The sequence below is a fragment of the Pelobates fuscus genome, chromosome 2 (genome assembly GCF_036172605.1).
Source record: "Pelobates fuscus isolate aPelFus1 chromosome 2, aPelFus1.pri, whole genome shotgun sequence".
Classification (NCBI taxonomy): domain Eukaryota; kingdom Metazoa; phylum Chordata; class Amphibia; order Anura; family Pelobatidae; genus Pelobates; species Pelobates fuscus.
The window spans coordinates 209,628,420-209,653,771 of record NC_086318.1 but is presented as its reverse complement, the minus strand read 5'-3'; the positions used below and the strand labels follow the sequence as shown (position 1 = coordinate 209,653,771).

At 37.6% G+C, this 25,352-nt stretch overlaps 1 protein-coding gene across 1 annotated transcript in view; it reads right to left on the bottom strand.

Moving 5' to 3' along the window:
* The window catches only part of CRIM1 (cysteine rich transmembrane BMP regulator 1), a 650,317-nt gene that overhangs the window by 194,796 nt on the left and 430,169 nt on the right, over nucleotides 1-25,352 (bottom strand). Inside the window, exon 7 of the mRNA XM_063443119.1 lies at nucleotides 23,288-23,485. Coding sequence (XP_063299189.1) covers nucleotides 23,288-23,485 — 198 coding nt within the window. The remainder of the gene's footprint in view (nucleotides 1-23,287; nucleotides 23,486-25,352) is intronic.

Genomic DNA, 25,352 nt, shown 5'->3' with positions numbered 1-25,352 from the left:
GGTTACATAGTTACATAGTTACATAGCTGAAAAGAGACTTGCGTCCATCAAGTTCAGCCTTCCTCACATTTGTTTTTTTGCTGTCGATCCAAAAGAAGGCAAAAAAAAACCAGTTTGAAGCACAATTTTGCAACAAGCTAGGAAAAAAAATTCCTTCTTGACCCCAGAATGGCAGTCAGATTTATCCTTGGATCAAGCAGTTATTCCCCTACATTGAAAGATTATTTCCTTGAATATTCTGTTTTTGCAAGTATGCATCTAGTAGCTGTTTGAACATCTGTATGGACTCTGATAAAAACACTTCTTCAGGCATAGAACTCCACATCCTGATTGTTCTTACAGTAAAAAAAAAAAACCTTTCCTTTGCCTTAGACAAAATCTTCTTTCTTCCAGTCTAAACGCATGGCCTCGTGTCCTATGCAAAGTGTCTATGGAGGTCTCTTTTGACCGACCACAGCATGGCTTTCCTGCCCAAAACAGTTCCACAGAATTTGGCTGTGCGGTCTGTCTATTTCCCATGGTAAAGTCAGTTCAAATAGACGGCAACCACTCATGTAAATGTCAATGTTAAAGTGGTGTTCGAATTGCCGTTCGACTCCCGAAGTTCAGAGAAGGTAAAGTTCAGCGGTGTTCGTGCCGTCGCATGTCCGATTTGAGTTCCATGAACTCGTTGGCCTGAATTAAAACGGCCGCTGCCACGTGTTCGTATGTCGAATGGCGGCCACTTTGTCTACTTCGGCAATTCGGCTGTATCCGAAGTGCCACTTTAAAGGTGTAGAACTGCTCCAATATAATTTAAAGGGACAGTAACAGTACTTTAAAATCCCATATGCCCAAATAGAGCTTGTAAAGGGCCATACATCCCAGAGGCCATAGTCACAGGGCAAGAGGCTGGCAAGCAGGCCCCTCCAAACACCAGTGACGAAGGTGCTTTCGTCACAGTGGCCATCTAAGGAGTGGCCATTTGGAGGTGTCCATAGAGACAATGTAAACACTGTGTTTTCTCTGAATACATTAAGCTGTAGTTGTTCAGGTGACTATAGTGTCCCTTTAATAAAGCCTCACTTACCTTCATTTATACTAGCTTGCAGATACATGCATTTCTCTGCCCATTCTATAAATTAAATGTCCTAAAAATTACAGCCTTCCCTTCTTCCAAATAGTAAAGATTATACCATTCCTACATCTATGGAAGAGCTAGGAGTGGATGCTATCTCTCAAATGCCTTTTTTAGCATTATATCAGCATTACAGAGATTACTATAGGGGAAAAAAATCGTTTAATTTTAGAAATGTATGATGTAATTGTACTTTCTTTATGTGGGAATCATGCTTGAATACAAACATTACTTTTACATTCTGTTGCCATTTTAGCAAACTATACTGCTAGCAATGCTATTATGTTTCTATTTTTATTCTATATCTTTTTGACACTCCTAATGGGAGAAACCATGTATTTATTGCTTTAATACAAAATGTTGCAGACCCTCTAAAATACTTGAAAAAAATACTCCAGGTACAGAAAGTATATACTGTATAAACCATTTCATTCCCAGTCTTTTTTTTATATAAAGCATAAAAATGAAAAATAAAAATGGTGTACATTTGCATAATTAAAATTATGTTTGTCTGAACAGCAATCTAAACACAAAACTGCAGTTTTATTATAGGTTTATGTGTTAACAATGCATTCCATATTTCAAAAATGTTATGTTAATATTTTTCGAAACCTAAATAGCTTGCCAATGAATGGGTTAATGTGTTTTCTTTTCTTTTCTTTCATTTATTTAAACAGTATTTTCAAAAAATCTCGCGACAGAACTATAAAATGCTGAATCTTACTTTTTAAAATGTATTATTTTTAACCTTCGCTTCTGGGACAAATGATCTTTTGTGTGAGCCAACCAGGATTATTTTATACAGAGTCAATTGAAAAGTTCATTTCACCACATCCAATGCATTTAACGGTGCCCAGGCAAACCAGGCAGAAAGACAAACATTAAAGTTGAATGTAAGGGATGCGTGTAGGATTAAAAGAGTGCTATGATTGTGCTAAATCGTGTGTGCCTGTGACACCCATGACCTTCAAGTTAACCGTCAGGCACTGAACTTCTGCTGAGTCTACCACTCTCAATTAAAGATCAGCTCTTGGATTGGAGAAAATAAAATCACTTTTTGTGATTTTATTTTTTTCTATTATATACAGGTGATTACTTCACCAAAGAAGAACAAGTAAAGAATAAATTGATAGCCCTTAGAAAAAAAAGACGAGCGTTCAGCTACTGGAAAGTGAACACTGGAGTTAGTTCCTTTATGTTTTTTTTTTTCTATTTCCTGCTTTACAACTCGTGGCTTATAGCAGTAAACCGTCTTAGAATCATGTAACTCTGATTCAGAATGGAGGATTATGGGATCTCAAGTAAACCATTGCAATACCATGAAATGTAAAAAAAAGAAGATTGACACTAGTGGACATATAGCAATAAAAATAGAGATGGATTCAACATATTAAAATGGTAATCATCACAAATCCAACAGAGAATTATTTTCTTATTTCTCATTGTTTGGATAAGGAAAGAATACAGCCTCACTCAATCTTGTCAGTCAAGTTGGACTGTCAAGAGTATATCTCCAACCACTATTACAGAGAGCCGGATCAGCCTGATCAGAAGAAAACGTACAAGTGAAAGTGAATAGCAAAAATAGGCAAACAGGGTTTCCCCAAATCATAAATAACATTGCATATAATGGAGTCCCATGCCTAATTTGTAAGATAGTCATAAATGCCAAGGCTTTATAAAGGTCAGATTTAAAAAAATATATATATCAGGCAGCTTAGCCCTGTTTGCCTGTAGAAAGAGGAAATGCTTTTATAATGACATTTGTCGCATGGCACCTGTGTTAAAATGATTTTTATTATTTATAAAATGCCAATAAATTCTGCAGCACTATACAATAGGTGGACTAAAAGACCAGTATTTGCAACAAGACAAGTTGGATGCACAGGAACAAAGGGTTTTGAGGGTCCTGCTCAAGCAAGGTTACATCCATCCCAACCATACACAGACAATTTCCTGTAGCTAATTTCCTCAGAATCTGGCCATGAGAAACCGCTATTACTTGAATACGCAGTGCATTAAAACCGCTGGGTTAGGATATTGGTCAGAGTACTTTTCCCATTGTACCAACCAGCTTATAACCTTTGGCAAATATTTGTATGACAATCAAAGTAAAAGAATACTAAAAGCTTTTTTTTTAAAGGACCACTTTAGCTTATTGATGTGGTCTGGGTGCAGTGTCCCTTTTGCACTTAGTGCAGCAATGTAAAACAGATAGTGTTCTAACAGACAGCCACAGAGGGCTTCCGGAATCCAAACATACCTTTGGTCGGTTATCTGACGCTGGACGTCCTCATGGACCTCCAATGTCAGATTTTACCCATAGGAAAGCATTGAATAATGATTTCCTATGGGGAGGTCTAATGCGTGCGCGCGGCCATTTTAACATTGTAAAGCGCTACCGAATATGCTGGAATATGCTATATAAATACCAGTAATAATAATAATAGTAATAGTGTTGCAATGTAAAACATTGCAGTTCTAGAGAAACTGCAATGTTTACATTGCAGCACTAATTCTGCCTCCCGTGGCTGTCCATCAGGCAGCACTGGGAGCACTTCCTGAATCGAAAAAGACCTTTGGTCTGGTATCTGACTCGGGACATCCTCACGCTCTGTATGAGGACATCCAGCATCAGATTGTTGCCCATAGGAAAGCATTGATTTGTCAAGTTACTCTTTATATAATGCACTCAAAAATTTAACTGTTCGGGTTCTTAGAATATTACCATTAAAAAAACATGATAAGAGTCTCTGGTTGCCATGGCAATTTTTAATTGTACTTTTTTTAATATTTAAATTTTTATAAAATGTTTGACATCACAACAATGACAAAATATTATTGCATTTTAGCACAGAATGTTGCAGAGCTGTTGGAGTAGTGTTGGTATGTTCAGAATGTTTGTACAGATTGACATGACCACAAAATATGGCGCATCAGGCGGGGCCTGACCACCAAGATGGCCGGACAGGTGTATGAGTAGCTCCTACACAAAAAAAGCTACTAAATGGGTTACGCTGCTCACACCAACACAGGAAACCGCACAAAAAGACCAGCAAATTTTCCACTCACCGGTGCCGTTGATAGCGGCCAATCTCCCGACAGCAGTCAAGTGTCTCCCAGCAACTTCATTGTCAGCCTGTCCCCCCCCTTGTGACAGGTGGGGGTTATCCTGGCCCCTACTGGGGAAACTAACATCTTTGCAGCACTGGTTCTCAGCCAAACATCCAACTACGAGGTGGGTCCAAGATGGCCGACACGGAGAAATGTTTACCAACCCAAACTGGCTCAGCAGTTCCAAGAAGCTATGCCAGAAATTTTGGCACCGTGTGAACTGCCGACCACGTCTCCCTACCTTGCCTGTCACACAGTTGGCTCCGGAGGCCATCCCAGTCCTTCTTGTCCCTTCTGGGCCAGGAACCCAAGTTCGGCCTCAACCCCTCTGCCACCCACACTGACGCAGGGCACCTAGTGACCTGCTGCCAAGATAGAGAGGTCTCCTAGACACCAGGCAAGGGCTCCTAGTAAAGCCTGGGCTGGAGGTGGAAAGCAGACATGACACCTGAAACTGTCTCCACTGTTCTCTACTTCACAATCACGCAACAATGGGTGAAAGAAAGGGGGGAAGGAATTATAGCCGGCATCGACCTATCCTACCAAACCTGGCCTACAAGTGGCATCGGCTGACCAATCTAGGCAGACTCTACCCCGTTTCCAGCTACAATTGTTCATACCTGATATGCTGAGGTCCAGTTTGTTTGTTTTTATTTTTTATGTGATTTGTACCCAGTGGCATTATCCACATGCTGTATTTTTTTGTAATTTTTTTCCAAATAGATCTTTAATCACATTTTGAATTAGATAACAATATACAATACAAGAAAATGTGAATACACCTTCGAGACAATTTGTCATATTCTTCATACTGTCATATACAAAGCTACATATTAATCATCTGTTACAGTATAAACTTTGTTGTTCCACATTAAAAGGCTAACAGCAAAAAAAAAAAAAAGAAGATTCAACAAACAAAGAAATATACGTTTACAGAAACCATTTCAGACCAGGAGATCAATATTAATTTTTCCCCTTATTAAAACTACTTTAACCTTGCAAGGAATATTTATCTTATTCCTTAGTTATTAAATCCTAGCCAGCCAATGATCGAATTTAATTGTTTTGCTTTGTTGGAAGATATTTGAATTAAACCGTTCTTTTTCCCTACGCAATTGGAATTTTATTGTTGGAGATAATGTTTTTGGAAAGGTATGCTTGACTTCCAATTTCTAGCAATCACAATTTTTGTTGCAATAAGGCTGTGAATTGCCAAGCAGTGGTTTTCTTTAGATAGTACTTCTACATTCGAATTCAATAATGCGGAATCTGGGCCCCAGTTTACAGATTCATTTGTAGAACCTTAAAAATATAAAATGCCCATTTCCGAATGATTTTGACCAATGAGCATGACCACCAAATGTTTAAGTATGTGCCAGTCAGATTTCCACATCTCAAACAATTTGAAATCTGATTAACATACATTTTGGATAATCGTGAAGGAACGAGATACCATTTGTTCATAATCTTAAATTGACATTCAATGAGGTTTAAACAATCTACATATTTATAAAGCTGACTTAAGGCCCCACGCCACTCCTTTTCAGAGAAATCGTTGTTCCTAATTCATTGTTCCAAAAATGTATTATTTTAATAGGTTTGGTATTAATTTCTTCAATCATCTTATTGGCTTTAGAAGTAATTTTGCCCATCTTCTTATGACAGAACGTTTGTTCCATATGTTTTTAATAAAGTGGTGTTTAAAAGTTTTTAATACGTAGAAATGTAAACATGTCTTTATTTGGTATCTGAAATTTTGTTGTAAGGTCAGGGAAGGTCAGGGGAGTGAGTAATCTCTTATAGTTATTGTGTTAATATTAGGCCATTGGTTTAGAGATAGATCTATCATGTTGTCTTCTAAAGAGATTAAATGGCACATTTTTATAATTTTATGACCTAAACCTATATATTTCTTTATCTCATCCCATACCTGTATAGTTTGTGCAAATATATATGATCTATTTTTTATTTGGTCTGTATGTGCTTTATCGCTATTACACCAGATATAGAATTCTAATCTTTTTGTATTCACTGTCTCTGATTCGATGATATACCAAGGTTCAGTTTGAATATTGTCTACTTGTAGTTTGTGAATATGACCAATAAAATTAGCAAACTATATATGTTTAATAATGGGGAAATTTAAACCTCCTTTACAATGTTTTATAGCTAAAAGCAATGAACTTATTCTGGTGTTTTTCCCCTTCCAGATATATGTTACAAAGCTAGGCTGGCTGATATCTAACCAACTCTTAGGTATTTTAAGTGGTAGCATCAAAAATAAAAAGGACCATTTTGGTAGCATATATGAATTTATTGTATTGATTCTACCTAGCCAAGAAACATCCAAAGATCACCATTCTTTCAGTGTGTTATTGGTGTACTTTCTACATTTGCTGTTATAATTATTCCTAATTCTTTCTTGGTCCAAATAAAATCAAATTTTCTTTTTAGATCTTCAATAATTACTTTATCAATGTTGATATTCATTGCTGTCGATTTAGCCACATTCAGTTTGTAGTTTGAAATTACACTATATCTGTCCATTTCTTGCATTAAACCTCTGAGAGAAGTAGCGGGTGATGATAATGAGAGTAAGATGTCATCAGCACATAAGGATATTTTAATATCCTGTTCTTTAGTTGCAAAACCTTTTATCTCATTGTGTTCTCTAGTCTTGTTAGCCAATGGTTCGACTGTTAAAATATATAGTAAGGGAGAGAGGGGGCAACCCTGCCTTGTACCTTTTTGTAAGTCAAACCATCCTGCACATATATTCGCACCTATGGTTCTGGCTGAGGGATTAAAATATAGTGCCATTATAGCACCATGAATCCATCCCATCACGCCAAAGGATCTTAACACATTATCGAGATAGCTCCAACTGACCCTGTCGAAGGCCTTCTCGGTATCCAATGACATGACCAGAAGGGGCCTTCCACTTCTGCTCATTTGATTGATTATATCTATAATTCTTGTTGTGGATTTGCTGGCAGATCTACCTGGGATAAATCCTATATGACCCAAGTTTATGATTTTTTCTATTCTAGTCTTTAATAATGTTGCTAATATAGAGGTGTTAATTTTTATGTCAGTATTTATAAGTGATATGGGCTGATAATTTCACACATCTGTTGGATTCTCATTTGTTTTTAACCCCTTAAGGACACATGACATGTGTGACATGTCATGATTCCCTTTTATTCCAGAAGTTTGGTCCTTAAGGGGTTAATATCGGGAATATTAACCTGTAGTAACTCTTTAGGTATATTTAAGTTATTCGCTATTTAATTATAGAAGTTGGTCAAAGGTAGGATTATTAATCAAATTCAAGGCAATGCACAGGTTTTGCTTGGTGTAAACCACAAGCTTCTGCTTTTGTCACTTGCACTTGAATCCTAACACTGCATTACTACTCTTGAACTCATTCTATTCTACCCTGTTCAGCAACTGTCAGTATTTATGTCATGACTCATACTCTACCTCTCCTCCTCACCTATATACGGACATATTTTGTATAAGCCTGACTATTCTACAAAAATTGTGCAGTCTTACTCTGTGTCATACTGCTGTCTAAACTATAATGCCTGTATTTGCCATTGTGGCATTACTGGTTTGTGTGTACCTCCTTTACACAACAAAAGCATGGCTTCAATATGGGGAACACTTTTTGTCTCCAAGTCTGGATGGCCAGCTTGGAGGACCCCAGGGCTAGTATCAAAGGAGGGCTGAGGTGATGTGGTGTCCAGATTAGTTGAACTTCTGTATAGGTAGTTAAATATGCCTGCTCTAGTTGATGCGACCTTAGGACATTTTTTTGCATGGAGTGTAATCACAGGTTGAGATAGTATGGATGCTGCATAGTAGTTTGAAATATCAGGGGCACCTAAGCCTCCATGGTTTGGTAGTCTGCAAAAGGAGACTAATGTTATTCTAGGCAGATATTTGGTTATATATATATATATATATATATATATTCCCCATCACGCTCCCCATACACGTGTATATATATAATTAGCGTCAGGGGGTAGATAGGGACCTAGTTGGGGAAGGAGCGATGAGCTTGGGGAGCATTAGCCATTAATTTACAGTATGTAATCAGCTAACCCTGTAATGGATTATCTTGTAGGGCCCAGAAAAGTTATTCTTGGCCCTTTAAGGCCCTTATATAAAATTCCCAAGAGGTGTTAATAGATGAAAGTAGTATCATTAAGCAATTATATTTTAAATGAGCTTGGCAGTATATGGGAATTTTTAAAGCTACCTTTTAACTGACATTTTAGTTATTGTGCATTTGTGTGTTTATTTTGTGTCAACTTTGATATATTATATTTTAGTTACAATGTTTATTTGCCCTTTAAGTAGTGTAGTTGATTAACAAAGAATTGTACCTTGAATTTGGTTGCACATGTCTTCCTGTCAGGGGAGGATGTAGTTGTGTTTGTTCTGTTCGGGCCCAACCGCTTTTGAGGCGTTGGATTATTAGTTCCGCTGGAGTGTCTATAACTTCTCTACGACAGAATTACGATTGCCACAACATCAGTGCTTAATATAAAATATAGGGCTTTAAATTCCCCAATTATATCATATAATATCAAACATATCAGGCAGTAGCTATGGTTGTATAATAATAACAAAGTATTTAACCAGGAAAGGTACATTCAGATTACTCTGGTTTCCAAGTATGTCCTGGGGATGTTACCTTTGCCCAACATCCAGGGGTATGTTTTGAATACACATTGTTTCATATTTTACCCACAACATTTTTTATAAATCATATGATGAAAGTGCAATGTGGCCTGTTAAATAATTTTCCTACAAGGCACTCTAGGCTTCCTGGAAGCTCTCTGTGTGTCTATCTTACAGTGGCCAACAAGTTTCATTGCCAAGGGAAGCTACCACATTTTCACGAGGATACATCACAATCACACTTTCTGGTATGGCCTTCCACCGATTATTTTGCATAATGTTTTGGTCCCCTCCAGCTTTGAACTGGTTTAATAAACTTGCATTAGCTTTTAAGCAATTGTCCTGTCTGCTTTCCAAAAAAAAGTTAACCCTGCCCTCTGAGCAACTCTGTGCCTGTTTATTTAAGCTCCCTTGAAAAACATTCATATCATTCCAAGGGTGACTACATGTTTTTCATACTCATACTTCACATAGTTCTTAGTTTATCTGTTCATTAAGCTCAATGCAAGAAAAAAAGAAAACGTAATTCTCACATTGTTTATTAACCTTCACAATGCTGCCCATGATTTAAGGGCATATGACTTGAGATATTGCTAGGCCATATACTGGTTAATGAAGGATCTAGAGAATGATGATCCTTTAAAAAGGGGACAAAATCCAGCCAATAAGCTCATGTACAGAAAACAGCAAAAGCGCATGCGTATGATGCTGGGAGTTTTGCACTGCTGTGAGCTCTTATTTCTCTCTGATGTCTACATTAACAGTAATCAGGATTTGCATCTTGGCTACATATCATTTGACATCATATTTAAAAAAACACCAAATATTCCACAGTCTGAAAATCAGGATATATGTAAATGGTACGTATAGAAAGTACAGCCAGTTATGGTATAACTTTGGACTGGCCTATTTCCTAACTTTAATGCCGAATAAATGAAAGGGTCACTTACTGCTCAGGTTATCTAACAATAGAGAGTTAGGGTTATGTAAAAGCTTTTGAATGAAAATATCAGGATAAAACTACTGATCTTAACGTTTCTTAAGTAAAATGGAATGTGGCGTACAGATGTCACATGATATTCCCTCATGTTAGAGATATTAGGAACTAAATCTGCTTAAAAATGCACTGGCACTTCTCTTTTCTGCACTACTCAATAGCTAATTAATAATTAACTATTTGCTGTGCTACTTTTTTTTTTAAAATACAAAACTAACATTTTACAATAAACCAATTCATACCTCAACAGTCCCCAACAATCCCAGGTACATTTTAATAGTCCCATAGTTTGGCTTCATGTTCCACAATTTCTTTACTGCAGTCCCAGTTTTGTGGACACCAGAGAAACTGTGCAAATAAGCTTAACACAATTCATATCACCAAACTTTTGTTAGTATGCAATTAGGACCGGATGGACAGACCATGCCATTTACACAATTTACATCATTAATGATGCCCAAAATTAGCCCACCTAGAACTGTGGTAGGCCCACCCACAGAAGCGTTGTGTTTGATTGACAGCCTTCTGACTGACCCCACTTGATGTAGACCAGTCAAAGAGTGCTGCAGACCTGTGCTCTGCATAGTCATACTGCTCTCAGCACAGCACTAGTACCAGGTACCAAAATTGGGATGGGGAACAAAATTGGGATGGCAAACAGGACCCCCAAAATGGGTCTGTCCTGCCTAAATCAGTTTGGAGGCTTGCACAAGCACATCATTGGACATTCTTGTGTGGCACAAAACAAAATCAGAGCATTCTATGAGTATGCTTCAATAGTACTTAGCACGAAGACAGTCAGGGGGACAACAAGATTGGTTACCAGTTAGCCTGATAAATAAATATGCCAGGTTAACATGCACATCTTTTTTAGCCCACTTCCTTTACAGTGTCCCCACTGCATTACCAGTAATGGGCATAGCATCGCCATCATACCACGTGACAAAACAACATTAGTGGTATGACATGTGATAGGAATAATATATAATGTATATATTACACACAAAAAAATAACAACTTGTTAATGTAAGTATATTCTAAGCCTTATCCGTCTTTGTACCAAGTTAAATTTTACTTATTGTGAAACAACAAAAATGTAACATAAATACATGTATATATAAGTGAACTAAAAAGACTGACATTTTTTGACTACTATATATGGGCTTAATAGCTTTTTAAATTGTGGCACATAACATTTGCATATTTTTACCCTTAAGTATTCTGCTGTAGATTTGCTAATCTGTGTTGACTATTGTTACTAAATGTCCATTTCCAGTAAAAGCATTGTACCTTTCTGTAAATAACACAAATCATTGGATCCTTAGTTCATAATTGTGTAACAGGATGTAAAATAAATACAAATAAACCATGTGCAATCAAATCAATATTGTGATATGGAAACATTAAAGAAACAAAAGGCTTTATTTTCCTCACCAACATGTGAAATCAACCACCTGCATTGCGCATGTCAAGATTAAAGACAATTAATAACCCCTCCCACCACGTCACTGAACATTTAACGGTCACTGACCTAGCTTACCATTTTATCATAAATCCATCTTTGGAATACACCGGAGACTTTCTGTAATTCAACATGTAGACGTTTACCAGGCTACTAAGAGTATGCTCAAATGATACACCTAAGATCGAGTCAACCTTGTTGCTACAGAAGAGCAAGAAATCTGCATCCTAATTAAATATGGCTTGACTACAATAATGGTCAACCTTAGGTATATTAGCTGCAGACTATAGACTATGAATTCCATGGTTATATCCAAGCAGAACAGCTAGCTTGCTGGTGATTATAGAGATTAGCCATTCATGGTATATTCTTTGTTAAAGGAGACCTCTCATAAGATCTTACTTGAAAGAAATGTTATATATACTTACACACATACACACACAGATATATACATACACACACACAGATACTAAATAGCCACACACATACTGAATAGCCACAACATTAAAACCACTGACAGGTGAAATTAGCAGAATTGATAATGTTGTGTTACAATGGCACCTGTCAAGGGGTGGGATGCATTAGGCAACTGGACAGTCAGTGTAGGAAGCAGAAAAATAGGAAATGAAAAGATCTGAGTGACTCTGACAAGGGCAAATATGTATGGCTAAATGACTGGGTCAGAGCATCTCCAAAATTGCAAGGTACTCCCAGACTGGTCAGATTGCCTGTTATGGCCCTTCAATTGAGACAATTTAATTAAATGGAGTAATGGAAGAAGGTTGCCTGGTCGGACAAATCATTGTGTTATTTTAGTTTAGGTGGATGGCCACCTTGGATTCTGAGATTCATGTGGATGTTACTATTGACACGTACCACCTACCTAGAGATTGTTGCAGACCACATACACACCTTCATGGCAATGGTGTTCCCTGATGGTAGTGGCCTCTTTCATCAGGGTAATGCACCCTAACACAACTACTGGTTTGAGGATCATGACAAAATGTTCAAGGTGTTGCCTTGGCTTCCAAATCCCTCAGATGTCAATCCAATTGAGCATTTGTTGGATGTGCTGGAACAACAAATCCAATCCATGGAGACCTCTCCTATCAAATTGTAGGGCTTAAATGATCTGCTGCTAATGTCTTTGGAGCTCACGCTCAAAGGTCTTGTTGTGGCTGCACAAGGTAGACCTACTTGATATTACGTGGTTTAAATGTTATGGCTGATCACTGTATATGTATTTTGCATCAACTTCACAAAGTCACAAAGATCCATTTTTTCATGTGCATATTTGGCACAATAGATACCCCTTTGCATTATACTCTAAAACCGGTTGATCTTTGGAGTTTTTATGTAAATATATGAGACAATTTAAATGTAACATTACTGATTACTCAATGAGCATAAGTAATATATTGTGCTCAATTAATAACATTTCTGGCTATCATAAATAAATTTACTTTATCTAATATATATATATATATATATATATATATATATATATATATATATATATATATACATAGAAGTACCACTATTTAATTTTGTGGTCAGTCTTATGTGACTGTACATTTTCAGTTTTGTATATGTTCATATGTTCACCATGGACAAATTGGACTTGAAACCCTGGCAATAACAGAAATATACTAAAAAGACCTTTGCAGATCAAATACATGGTGAAGTACAGGAACTCTGCTCTGGGGAAGGTATGCTAGAATATTATTAAACATATGCAATCCCGACTCACAGCTAAAAAGGTTCAGCTGTAACCTTGAAAGGACCTTGTCATATTCTTCCATATTTTCAATAAATCAAAAGTGTATGCTTTAAAGAAGAAACCTATGGATTTATCTTTCACCCTCTCTCTTAATATTTAGCTATTCTTTTCAATTCATCAAGCTGTGTACTCATTATTTTATCATCACTTTCCCTGACAACCACCAGCTAATTCCAGACAAATACCAAAATTAGTAATTACATTTACCACAAAGAAAGACTAAAATTGCATCTCAATTAAAAACTCACAATCTACCTGCCACACTTCATATGTTTATGTATTTTCGTTATCTGCATGAGGTGGCCTCTGGTTAGAGCAAAACAGTATTACCAGCCAGAAGGCAAACATGACTCATTATTCAGTTTCTGACTATGTAGTTTAACGGGAAATATTAACATTTGTTATTTTATAGAATATATTACAATATGATAATTTGGAATGTTCTAAAGTCTAGTGCATTTATTTTAAAAGATATTCATTATTTTATTTGCACCTAAAAACTACCATAATGAGAAAAAAACCTTCTTTAGGTTGGAATACACACTTATTTTATTTATACTATAGTTTTGTTTTTTATTTTATTAAGCTGGTGTACTGTCAATTCTGCAGGTTAGAGTGGTACTTTCTTTCTGAAACAGTGACTTATTCAACCATGAGTCCATATTAGATGGTGCACACACAGGTTGGGCTCGCTAGTGTCATGGTTCTCACCGTGACATCCAGAAGTGCCCAGGAGATTTGAACCTGGGTACTTTGTGTTCCTTGGCCTGCTATCTACCTTTGAGCCACAACAGTTCCTAGTCCTTGGAAATATTTCTAGTCTTGTTCATCCTGGCTTGTCTGCGGCACCGGGGGCTGGACTGCTGTGTTTCACCTGACTCTGATCAGTCATCAGCAGGATATATAAACTCAGTATCGCCCTGGGAACTTTATCAAGTCTTTGATCCTATTGTGTGTGTTCAGTTCCTGTGTTTCAGTCTCTTGATCTTCTACTCCATATTGACCCCAGTTTCTGACTTCGTTAATCCTGACCTCTGGCATCCCTTGACTTCGGCAATCCTGACCTCTGGCATCCTTTGACTTCGGCTACCCCTTGACTATCCTGCTGTATGTGTCCTTGTCGGTACTGCATTGGAATCCTTTCCTGCACAGCCCCCATGCACAGATTCACAGTCCAGGTGGCTTCTTATCTGGTCACCTTGGACTGAGTCTATCTGCAAGGGTGAGCATACAGATCTGCACTAAAGACTCCCATCTGAGGTAAGACCCTGATAGCTAGGTAGCTTGCCTTGCAATATGGAGTTTTCCCAGGTTTTAATTTTTCAGAACAATTCTTACATTTTATGCACCTTTTGGAAGGTTTTCTGATAAGAGCATCCAGCTTCTGGGAGAAGCAACTTTTCTCCAGGCAGAAAAGTGATAAGTAACACTGACTGTGTACTCCCCATTCAGCTCCAGTCAAAAAACAGATCAGCAGTTCAACCTCCTACTCACATCCACTATTTCTCACTTCCGGAGCTCTCTTGGCAAAGAGATCTAAAAGGTTCAAGTATATGGCTATCTAACAAGCATCAACAATGTTTTATTTTCCCAACAATTAAAAAAATGAGTTTGACCATGTACACACACACACCTAAATATACTGGCATTTAAGAATCTTGAATTTGTTTTCATGTCCAGGCATTGTGGGTATGTTCCTTGGCATCCTTGCATGTGGGAACACCATAGAAATGCCCCCGATCTGTGCATTGTGAGCACATCATTAGATGCACTCGCAACAAATTGTAAACTTCAGAGCACACATGCCAGGCTCTTTTTGAATGGATTAACTATTTTAGAGTATAGACTTGCCCATTGTCATTACCCCCTGCTGGCCTGCCCACTCTCCCATCTCGTGGTCATACGTCCAATTATTGGGTAGTGTGTATACATGCACCAAACTGCTTTATTAATGTTGCCATATATATTTGCTACAAGAGCTTTCAAGGTCTTTAAGATGTGTGACATGTACTGATCAGTATGTTCTCAATGATAACAGAACTGTGGAACAAATCTGTTTTTGAAACAAACCGTCATCTTGAGGTGAACTGGGGTAAATGGGTGGAATGGGCTCAATATATTATCCTCTCCGTACACTGAAAGAAAGCACATTTCAGCAGACAGTATGATGTATCTTACAGCCGTCATACAGTCTGAGTCAAAGATATAAATAGCTCTTAGCAACTTGCACAATCTTCAATCACAGTTAAATGACTCTTCCAACACTTGATATCTCTCATATCTTTCAGTAAGATTTCAGAAAGTCTAAGTAGTTAGAAAACATTGCTATTTTAGCATAATGTATTGTCATCTTAAGCATGTTAGATTAATGCGATGCTGCCCTCCAGAAACCATTAAATTTTACCAAATAGGCCATCCCCATTCAGTGGGGATATATTAGAGACGTTAAGTCAAATATAATATCTGAACTAAAAAAAGCACGGTGAGAAGGAAAACGTTATAACAATGTTAACCCATTCGCTACTCATTTTCATCGAGGTTTAAAAAAAATATAGCATATATATGTTAACATAGGATGCATAGATAGTGCATACATCTAAAACAAAACAGCAGCTTTGAAGATTGATCACTGTAGGAGTACAACTTCTAGAATATAACATTCTATGTTTTAGTAAAAAAAAAAAAAATTGATCGATCTTTACAGAATTATGGGAGGAGGATAACAAGTGTAATAGTACCCTTTTACAATATTTCAGATACAGATTCAAAATATTATAATAGAAATACAAATATATATATATTTTTTGTCTAATACAATATGTACCAAATGGGGATTCATATTAATGTCACAGGAGTTTAAAAATAATGTCTTTAGGGGGGCGGAGCCTGACCAGTGAGCAGAGCAGACGTGCTCTACATTAGCTCCTGAAAAACTGGCACAAAAACGGAGGATTAAACCGGCTAAAGTGATCTCACCCTCCTGCAGGTGGGCCCATTGGATTGGGGAGACCGGCCTGAACCCTGAGACACCGAAACTGGCGCCCGTGATAACCGGGCTCCGCATCGGCAGAATGGGGCCTACCGCGGGAGTCGGCGGAGAAAGGCGGCAGCTTTCCCGCCAATCGCACACAGCCACTGGTACGCCTGGAACACTCTCTCTCCCCCCCCCCCCCCCCGATGGACCGGTGGGGGTTATCCCGGTCCCCGCCAGATGGGGAACCCCACGCCCAGCACCCTCCGACTAAGCCTGCGACCTCTTCAAGCAAAGCGGGGCTGGGGGCCTCCAAAATGGCGGCAGCTTGTAAACCAACGTGGCAAACGAAGCACTCTTCATCCCGGTCCCTGCTGGGAGAAGAGACCCAAACGCAACCACGAGGACAAGCCGCACGAGAAGTCCTGCAGACACGCGACCAAGCCAAAAAGGCAGAGGAGGCATGGCTCCCACATTCCGGAGACATACTCGCCAGGCTGAACGACCACTTTCGGGAATTATGGTGGCAATTACGAAGCAAACTATGCCCACTCACACCACCACAGCGCAGGGGAGCCCTGAAACACAACCGCCCGAACAAAACAGCACAACCACTGGGGGCGGACCGGAGAGGTGAGAGTCGGATGGCACAGAGATCCCCCTCAGGCCCAGAGTTCTTACAAAAGCCTGTCCCCTCCACTTTTGGCCCACCCAGGCTGAAGGCAAAGCCGAGCGCAACCCTGAGACATTGCCCACACTGGTGGAGGGCTCGCCGCCGCACTCAGCGGCCGACCACCCGCACCCCCAGCCACTCCCAACGGGAGAGAGATCTCACCCCTCGCGCCAGCCAAGACCGTGGACCCAAGATGTCGGCCCTGCTACTGACCAGGGGCAGGGGAATGCACTTACCTCGCTCCATCCGAGCCGCCAACTCCGCTCTCGGCCAGACTCACTCCGACATCCACCGCGCACAGAGGAATGTCACATCCCTATCTCACACCTGGACACAGCCTGAGGGACATACCCGGAGAGCAAAGCCTAAGCATAATAGACTATGCAATTATGTACTACAGAAGCCCACACAGGGAATTGGCTGACTCTGAGAGATGGATGCTGGCCAAGACAGGCCACCGACCAGGGACTTTGACTAGCACAACTGTCCTAACAATGTTTAACCCTTCTTATTCCTTTTCTTATGTTATCGTATGTCATGTAGTTAAAATCGGTTGGAACTAACGTATAGATAAGTCGCACCTTATCGGTATGTCTGTAGCCTTGTCTTTGCCTAGACACTAATGTGCCCACATAGAATACAGGATCTATAGTGCTGTTTAATCGGACATGTGTAGTTAGCTTGAGACCCAGCTACTCAACTAAAAACGTGTGCAATATGCCTTGGACCACCCACTGCAGACATTAATAGCTCTAGTAACCGCTTAAAGCAACAGTTTATTCTAGGTTCAATTGTTAAACTCAGTTCAATATTAGCATTGTTTATATTGGGACTGTATAGCGCAGGTTTTTCCTTCTTTGTCACTCTTCTGAAAATTCCTCTCTGACATGTACATCATACTAACTCACTTAACTAAACGAGAACACAAACTGTTACCATCTAGTTATCATTAACTAAAAAAAATTGTGCTGTTTTACATGTGCCATGAAGATGTCTTTGTCTACTTTTATTACTGTACTTGCCCATGCTGTCGTGGCTGCGCAAGCTCTTCTGTTATTACATGCACAACAAAAATAAAGAATTAAAAAAAAAAAAATAATAATGTCTTTATGGGTATAACAGGCAACTTGAGAAAAATCAAGTTTGGTGGTATATAGCCTCCTGGGGAAACATCTTCTGGCCAGTAAATTGTGGAATGGTTTAAAGCCCAGGGTGATACACCAGGACTGGTCACTCGATGTGCTTTTCAGTAGTTATGGCTTAGTAACACAGAATGGATGGATGGAAACACTGCACAGAGAACCTGTGCAAACTCTAGGTGCACTCGTCATTTATCATCCTTATCTTTTGATTGGTAAGGTGGGGAGTGTTTTCATTTCTAGCCTAGCTGTAATGACCCTTTTTCTTTTTTTCTTTTTTTTTATTGGGTAACTTTCTTTGTCAGGCTTGGCATAATTATTTTTGCATGTTTTAGCTCTACACTGAAATGCCACAGCAGGGACAAAACCGAAAGATATTCTTGCCTTAGTTGAAGATGACATATTTGGTAAGAGAGGTAGACCTAAAAGCCGCCATCTCCTCGTAGGTTCCTCAGTGCACTTTCAATTCCAGAGGCTGGCACATTTTTATTGTACTGATTGAAGATATGAGCTGGAGTAAAGTTTCCAATGCAAAATGAAATTCAGCCCATTAGAAGGCCTAAATATACCAGGCCTAAATATATAGTAAGATTAGGGAAAGCCCTAATCATTGAAAACTATTACAAAACACCATGTGCACTATAATTCATATCAAATAAGTAAAATGATGAAGAAATAGCTTTATCCACATTTTTGTGCCGTTCATCTCAGTATATTGCTTATTTTGCAGAAACCATGTTTTTTTGTTGTTTTTTTTTTTTTTCTAAAACCTTTCTGAATTGGTTTTATTTATATGCCACCCTTTATGTGCCAGTGGGTTAAATGTTTACATTTCAGATGGTTCTGTTTTACTGCTGAATGTTGCACTTAACTATAAAGTTTTTAACAATCTCATCTTTTGCTTTTCTAAATGAACCTGTTTATTTGAGTTCTTCTCTCAACTCTTACAGGTGGCAGAATAGCCTGGAAGGAACATTTCGTTTGATGTTTATAATGTTGTTAAGTTGATTTAACACAGATGTACAGCCAAAATGTGCATGACCCATTATGTTCACTGCTCAGCTATCCATAAAGTGTACAGAAAGACAAATAAACATGTAAGAAATCTTATAAAAACTTCACCTGAACTGAACTACAGCTCCTACACAAAAAAAAAAAAAAATAGGTTAACAGCTTACAACGTTGTAAGGTGACCAATATTTAAAACTCTAGTGCAAAAAAAGCATTCTGGGATTCAGGATAAAACTTGCCACAAGAATTGACACACAATAATTAGATGATTACTTGTTAATTATATACATATTAAAAATCAGAATGCATTATAGCCCGTCCGTGCTAACTTTGCCATTGCGCAACTTGTGTCACCTTTTTGGGATATGTTCACCAAACATATCATACTTCACAGCTGCACTATAAATAACTATAAGCTTTCCTAATTAAAAAGGGTACTGAGATCACAGATTACATCTGTGGTAGAAACAGGGGGAAAACATATAATGAGCTGAATGTTTTTAAAGTCATATGCTGGTTTAACAATGAAAACAATGAATTCCCAAGTGGATAAAGATTCGCCTGAGAATTCATTGGCAAATAAACATACTACAATGAATGTGAAATTATTGGACTGCACTGGGGAGGGTATATTGACCAGATTTCCAATTATGGTATGACGTTTCACAAAGAGCATATTAGACTATCACTGATTACTAAACAGTAAATAGGACTTTAAAAATGGTTGCACATCACGAAAACAGTTGTTCAAAAATCTCCAATATGGATTATCAAACCTGACCTACAAACTAGATCTAGAAGAACATACAATCTGGATATCTTCACTTTTGATCAATACAAATACACTCAACTCATACCTTGTTTAATATAAATTAAGGAACACAACAGTATACTAAAGGGAAATATTTTGCAATTTTCTTATGTAAGATAATCTGCTTACATAACAAAAAGAAGTAAAAAAAAAAAAAAAAAAAGCAGCAATGTCTGAAAGCACTCTTTTCCAGGGTTAGAGACAGCCAATGAAAATACACTGGCATGTGTCTTTAATAAGAATCTACAATACAGAAGTCAAAAAGAGGCAGCCAGTCATCATGCAGAGTTTACGACAAAAAAAAAAACAAAAAAAAACTAAACAAACAAAGTACTAGGATAGGAGTTTACAGCTTTTGGTCAGTTTCTGCAGAAATACTAAAGATGTTAGTACTGTTTGCACCCTTTTAATTTGTCATTTAAGTAGATTAACAAACAAATCAGCTTCCTATAATAAATCACCTTTGGAGTGCTGGAGTAATGAGCTGATTATGAATTGGCACATTAAGGGTTAAATGAAGGTGGACTGATGTGTCAGAAAAGATTTTTGTAAATAAAGATCTCATTTGCATTGTAACTCCTGAGTTGTATTATATAGATGAAAATCCATGGCTAATGATACAAAATGTATTATTTCTGCTACAAAAGCCTTTCATCCTTGCACAGCCGAGATTCTGAATCATTTCTAATCATGGACATGAGGTTACATATGATAGTGGCTGGAAATCCAATTATGCCTGTACTCTCCCCTACTGGTTTAATGGGAAGAAAATGAATGATATATGATAATGAGTACAGTCATTAATATGATAAATGATTTAAGTAAAAAAACAGGGCAATACATACAACTCCTCATTTTATTAAGAACGTAAAATAAAAATATAATTCCACATTGCATACTACCTCTAAATCTTATTGTGTGTGGACAGACAGACAGAACTATAGATAAGATAGTATTTCTCTGAATTATCAGGTTTTCACATGGCTGAATTAACAGACTTAGCTGTATACATGCAGTTTGACACTGGGAACTAAATCCCGTATTGCATTGTGCAAAGAAATACTTCAGGAGGCTATGAGATGGAAGATGGTAAAACACTATGTGCTGAAGGCATGTGTCTGTATGTGTGGTGCAAAAAGTTTTGCTGGTCTTGTGTAGCTTGGATGTGCTGGCGTGTGCTAAAAGAAGAAAGGGCTGAGTGTGCCAGCGGTAGAGTGTGGGTATGTGTGTTGGTGTTCATTAAGTGCAGAATGGACCCTTGTATGCTAAAGGCTGGTGTATTTCATAAAAAACACATTGGTTGCATAATGTGAATAACAGAGTTGCCTCAGTGTTGCTGGGGGTGCCTGAAACCTCTGATGTAAAGAACGTTAGCCCTGGATCTCTACAGTTCAAGTGCCGTCTTACCCTTTGTAATGTCCCCTTCCAAGGTCTATTAGATGGATGAGTCATAAGAGTCAATGAGGTATCTTTACACTCAGCAATTACCAGACATTGCATAGCTGTCAGCACCCCACAGTATGGCGACCTCTTCTCCCAAGACCCCAAGGTACATAAATGACCTATAATGGCCTAATAAATGTATGTAAAAGGTATAATTATGGTTGTTCTAAAAGTAGTGTATTTGGATATTCAATTGGTTTCTATGGTAATTACTCCACTTTTAGAATTTTCACGCAGACGTTTTATACATAACCCCTATAGTGTCATAAATTGTGTGAAATGTTGTACATAAATAAGTTAAAGTATTTTAAGCTACTCAATGTGGCTAAACTATATTTTACAGCTCATTACAGATCTGTTTAGTGACTGAAACCCTTTTTTGATTGATGGTTATGTTCTAATAAATTCACTAATGCTCATCTGTTTGACTATTATATGATTACTGTTAAAAATGTGATTAAAATAACAAAACAAAAAAACCATCTACCGCATCACAGTCATGCTATTGGATTTCTCTCCAATGAAGCCATATGTAGTTACATGTGTTTAAAATAGCAGTAATAAGATATTTTCTGAAATGTATATATCATAGAGCGCAAAAAAATTTCAATAAGGAAGATTAGGTTTGCAGAGAGTGTCCAGCTGAGATTAACAATGGCTGCAATCCGTTAAAATGTTTAGTTAAGTTTTCAAGTGGAATGACTAATGTTTCAAATTATATCTTTAAATTAACCGTAATAACCATTCTTCCTACAATGCAGCTGAGCTTTTGGATTTTGCCTTTGGTGTTAAACAAAAGTGGCATAGGTTAAGGGTCACCAGTCACTTCACACTGTGTTAAGGTATTCATCACTTACAGTTAAAGAGAGTCCTTTCTGCTCCAGCAGATGTCAATCAAAGCTTTTGAAAGGCATGACAATAATAGATGGCACTCACTAAATACTTCCCTCTTGCAAGCGTACACAGGCTGTGAAAAGGTAAATTGCTTGATTCTAAGATCTGCTCTCGCCTTGACCGAATAGGTTTAGTAGTTTAATTATAGTATTATAAGACTAATATTGCGTTACTGCTGTCACTAAATGTATTCGGATTTACATGAAATATTATAAAATTGAAATGAAGTGTTAAGTAGATTTTAAGTACAATTTAGGGATTTCCCACAACTTTCTAATTTCAGTAGATGAAAGATGTGCTGCATTCAATGAGATTAGTTTAGTGTAGTATACAGATTAGCAAGTACGATAAATCAATTAGTTCAAAATAAAACCGTGCTTTAATATCTAAACAGTAAATTGTGGTGGACCCGAGACTAAATTTGCAAAAAAATGGACCAAAATTTTAAATAAATAAATTATATATATATATATATATATATATATATATATATATATATATATATATATATATATATTTAAAATATATGTTTGTTTGTTTTTTGCAATCCTTCATTTAAATTAATTTAGAAAATTTGCTTCACAGAATAACTTTAGTGCATAAATGCCTTTAAATTAATTAACATACTTAAAAATATTTAAAAGCCATGTATATATCTGAATTGCAATATAACCATCAAGAGAAACAGATAGAGTCCTGCATTATGAGTAAGGATGTATAATTACCTTCTAGTGTAGAATCTTCCACTGCTTTATGTTAAAGGGTATAGCTAAATATAGTTCAAAAATAGCAGACTAGTTTGAAAATCTGAACCTATGAACAAATAAACAGATTTTATCCTGGACAGACAAAGATGCTTGCTTATATGTTTTAGGTTAATATCATTGCTGGCAAGGTCACATATCTATGTTCCTGTTCTGCTTAACTTCACCAGTGCGGTTTAATATCACATAAGATTAATTTTTACTCCCTTCACCTGTTTCACTGCTGAATATTTTCAAAAATAATACAAATCTAGTTTACATGCTTTAAATTGTGGTTCATCATCACCATGGAGTACCTAGTAGATGAAACCAGGCCAAATTTCCTAGAACTGCATGCTTGTCGCACATTTAAAATCTTAAATATGAGAACTACGTTTTCCATGATGGCGTCTCTCTAGAAGGAACATGGCTTAATTCCATACCTTCACACACAGGGCAGCATTCTCCAGGCACTTTCACTGGCTTAAGACAACTTTGACCACATGCAGTGGCAACACAGTGAGGCTCTCCATTAATGCACTGACAGAATGTACAGTCATCTTCTCTCCATCGGTCACCATGGCTTCTTATCTGTCCATTGGCATAACAACCGGCTGGGTCATGCATTGGGTAGACAGGATCTGCAAGGAACATATTTTATATTAATATATAACTCTAGAAGTGACAATGCAATCTATAAAACCAATAAACAATCACATCTACATTTGACCCACTCCAGTTTTTACAAATGTATTGCAGTATGTTCATAACAAATACATGATAAAACATGATTTTCTACACCCATTTGAGAAGTAACTGACATTTTTTTCAAGGCAAAAGAGGTTAGGTAATTTACTTTTCACTAAACTACTAAAAAACATTTTGTTATTAATATTGCTAGTGACATTGCTATACAGAAATAATTTGCTAACAATGAAATCATATAATCCTTTTTATATAGAAACATAGAAACATAGAATGTGACGGCAGATAAGAACCATTCGGCCCATCTAGTCTGCCCAGTTTTCTAAATACTTTCATTAGTCCCTGGCCTTATCTTATAGTTAGGATAGCCTTATGCCTATCCCACGCATGCTTAAACTCCTTTACTGTGTTAACCTCTACCACTTCAGCTGGAAGGCTATTCCATGCATCCACTACCCTCTCAGTAAAGTAATACTTCCTGATATTATTTTTAAACCTTTGTCCCTCTAATTTAAGACTATGTCCTCTTGTTGTGGTAGTTTTTCTTCTTTTAAATATAGTCTCCTCCTTTACTGTGTTGATTCCCTTTATGTATTTAAATGTTTCTATCATATCCCCCCTGTCTCGTCTTTCCTCCAAGCTATACATGTTAAGATCCTTTAACCTTTCCTGGTAAGTTTTATCCTGCAATCCATGAACCAGTTTAGTAGCCCTTCTTTGAACTCTCTCTAAGGTATCAATATCCTTCTGAAGATAGGGTCTCCAGTACTGTGTACAGTACTCCAAGTGAGGTCTCACCAGTGTTCTGTACAATGGCATGAGCAATTCCCTCTTTCTACTGCTAATACCTCTCCCTATACAACCAAGCATTCTGCTAGCATTTCCTGCTGCTCTATTACATTGTCTGCCTACCTTTAAGTCATCAGAAATAATCACCCCTAAATCCCTTTCCTCAGATGTTGAGGTTAGGACTCTATCAAATATTTTGTACTCTACCCTTGGGTTTTTACGTCCAAGATGCATTATCTTGCACTTATCCACTTTAAATGTCAGTTGCCACAACTCTGACCAATTTTCTAGTTTACCTAAATCATTTTCCATTTGGCTTATCCCTCCTGGAACATCAACCCTGTTACATATCTTAGTATCATCCGCAAAAAGACACACCTTACCATCAAGACCTTCTGCAATATCACTAATAAAAATATTAAAGAGAATGGGTCCAAGTACAGATCCCTGAGGTACCCCACTGGTGACAAGCCCAAGCTTCGAATATACGCCATTGACTACAACCCTCTGTTGCCTGTCACTCAGCCACTGCCTTACCCATTCAACAATATTCGAATCCAAACTCAAAGATTGTAGTTTATTGATAAGCCTTCTATGTGCAACAGTGTCAAAAGCCTTACTGAAATCTAGGTAAGCAATGTCTACTGCACCACCCTGATCTATAATTTTAGTTACCCAATCAAAAAAATCAATAAGATTAGTTTGGCATGATCTCCCTGAAGTAAACCCATGTTGTCTCTTGTCTTGAAATCCATGTGTTTTTAGATGTTCAACAATCCTATCCTTTAACATGGTCTCCATCACTTTCCCCACTACTGAAGTAAGGCTTACTGGCCTATAGTTGCCCGACTCCTCCCTATTACCTTTCTTGTGAATGGGCACAACATTCGCTAACTTCCAATCTTCTGGGACTACTCCTGTTATCAATGATTGGTTAAATAAATCTGTTAATGGTTTTGCTAGTACACCACTAAGCTCTTTTAATAGCTTTTTAATATATGACACTAAGCTCTT